Source organism: Amborella trichopoda, chromosome 11, assembly GCF_054954075.1.
Source record: "Amborella trichopoda isolate Santa Cruz 75 chromosome 11, AtrichopodaSantaCruz75HAP2 v2.0, whole genome shotgun sequence".
NCBI classification, from domain to species: Eukaryota; Viridiplantae; Streptophyta; class Magnoliopsida; order Amborellales; family Amborellaceae; genus Amborella; species Amborella trichopoda.
Window position 1 is genome coordinate 6615690 of NC_142346.1, and position 11494 is coordinate 6627183.

General features: G+C 36.0%; 1 protein-coding gene across 1 annotated transcript; it reads left to right on the forward strand.

Moving 5' to 3' along the window:
• The first annotated feature begins 8678 nt into the window (after nt 1-8678).
• Nucleotides 8679-10748, forward strand: LOC18444325 (protein NODULATION SIGNALING PATHWAY 2). Its single transcript, XM_011628867.1, has 3 exons — nt 8679-9568; nt 9680-9757; nt 10166-10748. The coding sequence occupies exons 1-3, from the start codon at nt 8679-8681 to the stop codon at nt 10746-10748; spliced, it is 1551 nt and encodes a 516-aa protein (XP_011627169.1).
• The last annotated feature ends 746 nt before the right edge of the window (nt 10749-11494 follow it).

Sequence of the window (11494 nt, forward strand, 5' to 3'; positions counted from 1 at the left end):
AGTATTTTTCTGATAATTGAAAGGTTTCTTGAGGATCTGAGAAGATGAACTTTGGGCAAATTGGAGCTCATTTGACTTCTTCATCATTCTTCTCTCAGCTTCAATATTAAGATACATGGGAAGATTTAACATGGTTATCCCTTGTGCAGAATGGTTCAATGCAATTACAACAGATTCTTAAGATGGAGGGAGACTGTTAAGGACAATGGACACTTGCATGCGACCGGGGACTGGATTCCCAGCTGCAGCAAGATCTTTTGCGAGCACTGTCATTTTATTGACATGCTCGGTCACTGAGTCCGTTTCTTTCATTCTGCAAGAATTGTATTTTTCTAACAACAATTGTACATGGGTCTCAAAAGTAGTCCCATACTTTTCAGATAGGGCGCCTATCATACTTTGAGTTGTGGTGTAATCCTCAAATACTCTAATTAAATCATTTTCCATAAAGCTCAACATAGTAGTCCTAGCTACTTTGTCATCTTCTAACCATTTTTCAAGTCTCCTTCTGGCTTGACCATTGGCATTAGGCTCTAAAACTGGTGGTTATGTTTCTAGGACATAATCTACCCTAACTTAAAAAAGAATATATCCAATTTTTCCTTTCCACATAGGAAAACTGGTCCCATTGATATTTTCAAGTTTCGATAATTATGACATGACTAGCCTAGATGTCATTTTAAATTTTTAGATAATACCTAAAAGTTCAAAAACAAATTTAATTGTGTTTAAGAAAAGGTTGTCTGCTAGCTAAATCAATAAGTTTGCCGACTCTCAATGAGCTGCAACTTCAAAGAAAAATTTTCTCGAACAGTTTATTTTCGCATTGCTATAAGTTATGAGCACACCACGCTTCCACAACCTGCTCTGATACCAATGTTGAAAACACTTGAGGAAAGAGATGGACCCACTCCTAGGATTAGGGGCAGTGTCTTTAGACTATCGATTGCAAAGATCAGGCTTTTATCAGAACGATGAGAACTCTGTAAATTTCGTTATCCCTCTCAACGGCCATGAAACCCTTCTTAAAGAGGGATGGAGGAGGTCATTATCCAATGTTCGGCTTCCTCCTGAAATCTCTGAAAAAACGTGGCCCTATAATCCTAGGAAGTAAGTAGTTACTTTCTAGCCGTTAGATAACGACACTTTCTCTTTAAGAAGCCTCCCTTTTTTTGGTGATAATCATTAAATTATAAGATAGAGAAATATTACACGTTTAAAGGCCCCATGGCCACACACACGTACCAACAACATCTTTATGCTCTTTCATAGCTTATGCCCAAGGGATTATAGACCACAGTATTACTTGTTTCATTTTAGTTGAGAAATATCATTATTGACTCCCTTGATTGTTTTGTTATTTCTTTCGTATTTATTGTACAGTACCTCTTTCCATAGTTGATTATTGCATGTCCCAATCTCCATCACCACTTGTTGAGCAATGCGTTATTGAATAGTATTAAGTTCCTTTATCCCCAACCCATCTTCATTCTTTGTAAGGCACATAATGCTCTATCTAACTAGATATAATTTACTTTTTTCCGCTACCTACTTCACAAGATGCACCTCATCAAAGCTTCAAGATTCTTAATCAGCCATGAGGGGGCTCTGAATAAGGAAAAATAGTAGACCGGAAGATTAGCCAGAGTAGCCCTAATCTGGGCGATTCTCCTCCCCAAATATAAATATATGGTCTTCCACCTATCCAGTTTATTATGGAATCTCCATAAAGTTGGGTTCCTACAAGATCTAGAAAGCATGCCACTCTATAGAGGAATCCGAATGTATTTTCATGGCAAGCATTCACTTTCACACCGCAAATATTGTGCCCATTGTTGAATCTCTCTTTCTCTGCAGTTAATGCCAATCAACTTAGTATTGCTCATCTTAATTCTAATTCTAGCCACTGAAACTAACTGCTAACATTTCAAAAATAACCATATATGCTAAATTTGCTCCCAATTAGCTTTCGTAAGTAGCAATGTATAATCAACGTGTTGTAAGTGCGCAATTGTGGGATCCTTTGGGATAGCATATAGATGCAGGGAAAATGAGGGAAGAAATAATTGAAATAAAACTAATAATAAATGGTGAAAGAATATATCCTCTCTGAAGGTCTACAATAGAATCTACCCCAAAAGATCTTTTCACAAGATCAACTCTTTACTAAACTCTAAATCTCTATATTGTTTACAATGAGGGACTCTTTCCTTTAAATACACTTAGAAGATAAAATAAATAACTCACAAAACTCTCTCACTTTCTATTCTCCATATATATCTTATATTTATCTCTCACATGCTATTTCTATCTCCAATTATCTCTCTAAATCTCTTGTTATCTTCTCTTTCTAAAAGATAAGTTTTACTTATCTTAAAAGAGAAGCTATTTCTTAAACCACAACTTAGGCCCCTACTAAAACTCACGCCATAAAACTCACGTTCCACCTAATTTATCCCAGCACAATTGCTATTCTAACTTATTCCAATGCACTTGCTATTCCTAAAATCATAAGAAATATAAAATAAAAAATTAAACAATCCCTCTTTTTATTTGCATCACATACATTCCCTGCAGCATTCCATTATTGACCACACTATTCAGCATCAAGTTCAAGTATTCTGCTATTAATGTTATTAATGTATGGATAATAGGTGATAGAGAATTCTCCCAATTTCAAACCCCATGTGAATTTAAAGTAGCCAAGTGCCTGCCAAAACAGAAGTGTACTGATGAGAGACAACCTATAATCCATAATCTCCATCTCATTCCAAACCCCATTAATGTCATGCACTCTCCCAAGTAATGCTATTCTTCAATTATTTTTATTTTTTTAAAAAAAATTGTTATCAAGAAGAAATAGAAGAAAGCCAAAAAAAATAAAACTTGATAACAAGCATAGAAAGAGATTTTATAAGTTACTTATTCATACGAAATATAGGATCTTATTTAATGAGAAGAAATAGAAGAAAGGAGAAAAAATAAAAAAAATCTTGATAAGAAAGAGATTTTATAACTTACTTATTAATACGTATAGGGTCTTATTTAATATTATTTAGCTTATCCAAAAATGTTAAAAAATAAAAATGCTACATTAAAAATAAACAGCAACTGAATTGCTTAACATTAAAATTAAAATAACTATTAATCAAATATTTAAAATTTATTTCTGGTCTAATCAATGCACATGTCACTAGCATATTGGTTGTGCGTTTGAGGCCATTAGTGAGGTGGTTTTGATATAAGGGTGGCAATGAGCCCAGCCAAAAAACATTAGAGGAAAAAAAAAAACAACAACAAAAAGAGGGCCAGGCCGAATTGGCCCTAGCTCGGCCCTCAGGCCACAGTTTATGGCCCAGGCCCGACCTTTTTGGGACAGGGTGCTGGCCAGGCCGTCCGGCCCATTGCCAGCCCTAAGTCTATGTTTTAGGTTAGTAGGATTCTATGGTTAGGGCGCATCTCCCATTAGACACAAAGTAATCCCTAAAAACATGGATATATGATGTTTAAGGGGGCTTTGTATGGTAGGCAGGGATAATATTATTAGGGTTTCATATGATGATTTTGAAGTTATCTTTGCACTGTAGAATTCTTAGCTTATGGATCATCTTTCACTAGATACAATAAACCCTAAGCTTAGATAGGATTCATGGGTTGTCGGAATCTAAACCTTTTTCTTTATTATGTGGATAATGGACTGCTTTGCCTTAAATTAGGCTCTTTAATTGCGTTTAGGTTCCAAAATTTATCCTTTTACAGAGCTTGTTCCTGTTTAAGGGAAGTGACGTATCTACTGAGTTGGGTGTTTAGGTTATTGGTCTTAATCATTGCATAGCATGCCTAATTTTTAAATCACTTTTTACTACTCCTTTCCTTTAACATATCCGGCTTCGACTTGCCATTATTTATTTATTGAGCATCATAAATGTGGTTATTTAGCCCAAAAAAAGAAACGGAAAAAGATAAATTAAGATAAAAATTGTGGCAGGATAAATAATGTGAAATTTCGACTTGGTTGAGAGTCAAACAATTAGTATATTACGCATTGATTAAGAATTAAATGGAGCTTAAAGCTTGTTTTATTAAGTTGGATGCATTATATGGCAATGACATGTCTATCCTATTTGTGAAGTAGTCACCAATCAAGAAGGGCATACATATTATATGAACTTAAAATATTTGCAGGGGTGGACAAAGTTTAAAATATAGCATAGGTGTGGATGCACACTAAGAGCACGATTTGTCTCTCTTGCGGTGATTGCTGGAATTTTTTTTACCTTAATATAAGGAAAAAGTTCTACATAATTAAGGTGTATCTCAAAAATCCATCGGAAAAGGCTATTTTGATATTGGAAAATCATCTAATTGATTATCTCAACATCGAGATCAATGGATACTTAAAAAAAAAAAAAAAAAATTGAATATAAAAGATAGTACATCTTGCAACACATTATCTAGACCATCTATTTTCAATATTTTCATGTGTTTATAGATCTGCTTGATTTGAATCATTTTTTGAGTTTCAAATTTTATAATTAGAGATGAAAATAAATTCTTGGGTCATCTTAAAAAAATTTAATACTAAAATTACATCTTATAATGAAATTTGGAGGTATAGTTTACTCTGATTGTTTAAAGTTGCAACTAAAACCTCACCCTTAACATAATGCATTTTAATTTAAATGAAGGCGCCCTTTGAATGCGTTAGGAAATGCATCCCATAAGAAAAACAAGGCAATTGCTTAATATAATGCATTTTAATTTAAATGAAGGCTCCCTTGAATGGGTTGGGAAATGCATCCCATAAGAAAAACAAGGCAACTGCCACTACGCTTGACTAGGACTTGAGAACTTAAGAACTTCAGAACTTGGTTCTTTTATTAGTATCCACTAGTGTCTTAGAATCTGGACTGGTGGGCTGGATCACACACCCATCGAGCCCGAATTGGCTTGGGATGCCTGAATCATCGATCGGTGGGCTTAGTTGTAAAAATGTTTTTTAATAAAAATTAAAATGAAATAAATTTTAATGGGGTTTTAAAGACTACAACACACTTAGAAATCCAAAAACGAATTAAAAAAGCTAAAAATAAATAAAAGGGGTTTTGGGATACCGGCCAATTCTATTAGCAAAAAGTTTTGAAGATTTCACCTCTTTCTAAAATTCATGCATTAGAGAGAAATTTTGGATTTGAAATGTCAAAAGTAATCTTGGACACCATAATCATGAAACTGGAAAAAAGTATGGACCTTAAACTCGATTTATCTTCGAAGAAATAAAAAAAAATCTAAAAATGATATAAAAACAAAGCTTACCATCATATATTTTTAAGATTTAAAACGTATTTATTTATTTTTCCAAAGCACAATTTTCAAGGTGGCGATTATCGACTTGTTAACTGAGATCTAAAATCAATCTCTATGATGTGTTTTGAAAGGAGATCGCACATGAATAGTGAGTCAGTTGACAGACCAAAACATAATCCTTCATTAAAAAGTAAACCCGTACATCAAACTATATGGGCCAGCAATTCCATTTTCGTCTTTCATTATCAAATTCAAAACTTCTAAAATGGTAGAAATCGGGTATAACTGTAAGCATAAAAAATGTTACAAGATACACTATTTTCAAGATATAAAATTTGTTCTTCTTTGCTATAATTATAAAGATCTAGCGCAAACCCAATACAATACTTATTAGGAGCTGTGAGTTAGTTGAAGTGGAAGGCTAAAAAAAAGCAACGAGTAGGCCCCAAAGGATATAGTTGGAAGTAGTGAGAAAATATATGGGGTTTATGACCTCAATGAGGATATGACTCTTAATAGAGTTGAATAATGAATTAAGATTTGTGTAGCCGACCCCAATTAGTTGGAAAAATACCTTAACGATGATGTTAAATTGCAAAGATCGAGGTGATCAATTTCAGAATTTTTTTTGCCGCCCAGACTGCATTTTCTATATAGATACCAAGATGCAACTTTATTTGTTTTACTAAAGAACCTTAGCTTTTTAGATTATTTTTTTCCCAAAGAACCTATATTATTCATAAGTAGTTTCATAATTTTATTTATTTGAAATTATTTTTAATATTTTTTTAAATATATGATGATGAGAAATATGGACATATTATATTTGATGTTAATCTGATATATAAAAAAAGAAATAAAAATAAAATATTCTTTATGTCAAAAAACAAAAGACTTAATTGTAAAATATGAAACATGTGATTACTTTTAAATATAAAAAAAAGTTTCCCTAAACTTTTTTGTATTTTTACCTTAAATATGATGATTTAAAAGGCCTCCAAAGTCTTGGTGCTTTGGAGCCGTGACCACCCGCTTCCAAAACTAATAATAAATAATGCTTTTAAACGTGCGAAACCGCGAGATGCCACTTGCTATCACCGACCAATGCAAAGCACGTTGGGCCCAACACCGAACATATCTCAAATGACTCCCTCGGGCATGGGCATAACCAACTGTCCGGTCCAGCCCCGGCTCTAGCTCGGCCCTAGTCTTTAAAGGGCGAGCCTGAGTCTGGTCTGACCTTGATTGGGCCAAAGAAGACTTCGCCTATGCCAGGCCCGGCCCAAATCAGCATAGGGTTAGGTTGGCCTGGCTGTGGCCCAAGCCCTTTGCTTGGCTCCGGCCCTAGCCTTGGGCCGATCACTGGGCCACGGTTTGTGGCCCAGATCCTAGTTTTAACTGGGCGGGGCTTGGGCACCTGGCCAGACGTACTTGGGCAAAATACCTGCTCATGAAGTTTTTGTTGTTCAATTTCAAGTTGGGAATCTACTTTAGAAATTCTGCATGAGTATTTTCAAAAAATGAATATGAATCCTAGGTTTTTTAACAATTCAATTTGCATGTCAAAAATTTATGGTCTCTGCTTAACTGAGAAAGTTATTTTTTATGAACATATAAGGAATGCGAAATATTTTCCTTTTTTATCTAAATTGGTCACTAAACCGAGAAAATTATACCCAAAATTTGTGTCTAAATGTTACTCCCAATATTAATCAAGGGAGTGGAAGCATATAATCTTCTCGCAATTTAGAGTCATGCCTGTATTTCTTTATTGATATTTTATAGTAGGAGATCATCTATCTTTAGAGAAAGTATATATAAGACCATTTACATTTGGTACAAAGCGTTTACAATTAACCTTGACCACTGGATGTGAAATTGGATGGTTGCATTTATTTCATTGGCCAAACTCAAAGTTCAAAAAAATTTTTTTCAAACTTTATGATACACCCAAGCTATCAGATTTCACATCGGATAGTTGTAAGTAATTGTGACGTCCCTATACCCAAGCTAAATGGTCATGTATAAAATCCCTAATCTTTATTACAAAGAGGTCACAATTGTTATTGGCCACTAAATATCAAATTGGATGGCTTGTGATCTGTCACAAAGTTTGAAAAAAAAAAATTTGAACTTTGAATTTAGTCAATGACGCACTCACAACCCTTTAGATTTAAAATCTGATAGACAAGAATAATTGTGACCTCCTTATATTAAAAGTAAATGGTCTCTTTGTATACTTTTCTTTGGACGGCCAATTTGCTTTAAAGAGCCTAAGATAATCTTGTTGACTAGATGAAATCGTTTCAATGGATGGTGAATAAGGGTGGCAATAGGTCAGGTGGCTCAACCCAAAAAAAACTAGAGCTTGGGCTACAAAATGCACCTGAGGCTGAGCCAGAGCTGGACAACCGCGGCCTGAGGGTAGGGCTAGGCCACATCTGCGCCATCCCTCTTTTTCTTTGTTTTTTTTTCTTCTTTTATTTGGCCTGGATGGCCCGAGGGTAGGGCTATGCGAGGTCTACGCCATCCCTCTTTTTGTTTGTTTTTTCTTTTCTTTTATTTGGCCCGGCCCGGCCCGGCCTCAGGCCAAGGCCGGCCGGCCCTAGGCCAAGGCCGGCTGGCCCTATGGGGGCTAGGGCAGGCCCAGCCCTATGGGGACTAGGGCAGGCCCAGCCCGTTATCAGTCCTACTGGTGAAGACCCTAAAGAGTATGCATTTTACATAGTGGGTGAATGTTGTCTCTAAAATTAAATTATAATCCCAAATAATAGGTCACCAGTAGGGAAGCCAATTCAACAATGAAGAATAATGGAATCTGGAAGCCAATTCAACAATGAAGAGTAATGGAATCTTCTGTTCAGTGTCTGGTTTTCTACTGCTTGTAGTTCTTCTTCACTATCAAACAAGCTGAAAGGTGCTTTCAATCTTTATTTAATCCCAATTTTTAATACTCCCCACTTTCTAACATGACTAGACATTGCATACATCATCCCAGTGCTCTGCAATTTCTTTCTCTTCTTTCAATTCCTAAAATATCAAGGATTGCAGTCTGCAACTTCCATCTCTTTTCTACGTACTTAAAATATCAAAGGTTTATTATTTAGTAACACACAGCTCCCCAGAAATGAAACCAAATTTGCAGGAATCTCCAGTCCAAACAGGACCTCAACACCTACCAGAGAGAGAGAGAGAGCCTCAATGGGGACTGTCTGGTTGGGTAGAGACAGGAGTTTCTTTTATTATTTATTCTGTTTCTATCCAATAAGAAAACCATGCAAGTTCCTCTTTGGGCAACCATGGTATATAAATTCATGAGAGCTGAGCCTTAACCTCACAAGACTTGCAGCTTGAGCTCCACAGCTTTAGCAATGGAGACAAGCAGCTATTTGCCATATGATTTCCATTTGCAATCAGCATTGTCTGAATTCATGGAGTTTGAGCAAACCCATCTCTTACTTCATCCAAAAAACAGAGAATTCGAAGACATAGACCCTCTTGATGATATCTTATTTGCACCAGAAGGACCCGAATTTCCTGTAACTGATACTTTTGACAATGTATTCCTTGATTTCGATGAAAACCCAGATTTTCCCATATCTGATGCAGCTCCACTCGTAGCTTCTCCTCCATTTCAAGATCATTTTCAAAGCCACGTAGAGCCCATTACTGAGCTGAATCAGGAAGAATCCCTCAATTTTATTACAGAAGAATTCCATAATGCATCTAATACAAGTGGCAGCAACTTAACTGATATGTTATTATCAGCAGTAGAAGCAGTTGCAACAGGTAATATACAAGTAGCCTCTACCATTTTACCCAAGCTTAGTTCTCTTTCACCAGAGCTAGAAAATGGAGACTACCCATTTAACAGATTGATTTTCTATTTCACCCAAAGCCTTAGTAGTAGAATTACCAGAATGGAAACACATGTTGAGCCCGGTCCCATTATTAATGAAAGTTTGCAAGCTTTTGAGGTGCTTCAAGATCTCACACCTTACATAAAATTCGCACATTTTACTGCAAATCAGGCCATTTTAGAAGGGACCCATGGAGTTACAGGCATTCATATTATAGACTTTGACATAATGGAAGGGATCCAATGGCCACCATTAATGGTAGAGCTTGCATTGAGAAATGAAGCCTTTCTTAGAATCACAGCAATTGTAGACTCTACGCAAGTGGATAGAAATTGGGCTTCAAACCAAACAACCGGACGAAGACTTGGAGAGTTTGCAAATTCAATTGGTTTGCCTTTTAGGTCTGACTATTTGCATCTTTTCTTCTTTCACTTTTAGTTTTTTAAGCGTTCTGAGCCCTTTTTTTTGGTAAGTTAGTCTTCTGTGCTCTGATGTTGTGGGGTAAAATCTAGGAAAGTGGGTACCATAGTTATGTTTATGAAAGAAGGGACACATACTAGGATGGATCTCTATGATCTTGAAAAGCTATGGTAATCAGTGTCTATCATCCTCTAATATAAGGATGGATGGTGATGGGGGGAGTGTTGGGCCTACAACTTGGGTAATGTCATTTTCTTGTGGGACCCCACTCTCCGTTACTGTCGATAACACTTAAGACCACAGTTCACCCATGATCATATGGATCATAGTAAGAATCATATGGATCATAACACACTGTTCCATGAACGAAACATCACTTATCCTTCATATGGAGCTGAGATTGCAAGACAATGGTCGAGGGTTCCAATCTCATTGGTTGTTCAATATGCAAACAAAGTTCAACCAACCAAAAAAGTTACTAAAATTTTTGTTACACTAATCATAATAGTTGTACATGTATTATCAATCACAAAGTTAAGCTGCCAAATTTTCCTGATATTAAAGTTACTCTTTTCCAGGTTTGATCAAATCTTGGTTGGAAAAGCCAATGGCTTCGAGGGGCTCGAAACCGGAGAGGTACTCGTAGTGAATTGTATGATGCACATGTTGCATATGCCCTATAGGAATTCAAATTCACGTCAGACTTTCATGGAAGGTGTAAGAAAACTCAAACCAAGAATGGTTGTGTTGGTTCAAGAGGAGTTGTTTAGTTTTGGGAAGGTCTTGTCACAATCCTTTGTTGATTTCTTTGTAGAAGCATTTCAACATTACCATGCATTGTTTGAGTCCCTATTAAATGGTTTCCCAAGTAGGTCCAAACTGGGTCTTGAGATGATTGAGGCAGCATTTTTGGGACCTAGGATTTTGGACTGCTTTCAATGGTTTCCATTGGATAAGAGGAAGAAAGGGAGGCTCTTGGATTATGGGTTTCTTATGCAAGGTTTCCAGGTCACACCCATGAGCGCTTCCAATATATCTCAAGCCAAGCTTTTAGTTGGGCTATTTACTGGAAATTATGAGGTTCAACATGAGAATTGCAGGCTGAAATTGTATTGGAAGTCAAGGCCGATAACAACAGTGTCTATCTGGTTCCCTGTATGAAATATTATCAGTGATAATGACAATTATGTAGATTAGGCAAAGTAATTATACAAACTCAGTTCTTCTCATGTACTTTAAGGATGTTGATGTCCTTAAGGGAGTCATGGGAGTTTGAATGCAAATTTCATCAATATGCATGTGTCCATCTATTTTTCTTGCTTATTTTGCTATTGTTTCATCAGCATTTGATTATTCCAACTCCATAAGACTCTAGGAAATTCACTTTAAGAGCATTTTACCTCAAATCCTACTAAAAAAAACCGTAGTATTGAGGGTGTGGATTCAAGATTTTAGCAACATCATAAAATATAGTAGTAAATGGGTCTCAAAATCGCCATTAATATTCTAAAGAACCCTAACTAATCTTATATCGATGGAAAGAGGAATGAGTTAGGAGTTTGCACAACCAAGTTTCATCTCACAACTCCTCCCAGATTGAGAGAAATCCTCTTTAAGTGTGAGCAAAGGTCACCCTATTCGTAGCATGTGAAAGTGATCCCCCACCAACTTCTCTCTAGAGATCTTCATTATCCAAACTATACATATATTGATGGAAAACTCTTTTGACATAAAACAATATATCTAAAAACCAACCCAATTCTCCATGGCAATTGGAAGATATGGCCTCAACAAAACATTATTTTTTGTTGTTTTGATGTATTTTGGCGAATAATAACTCCAGGTAGCACATGAATAAGATGCTATAGCCAAGACTCTTTAGTAAATGGTGCCAAATGATGTTCGAT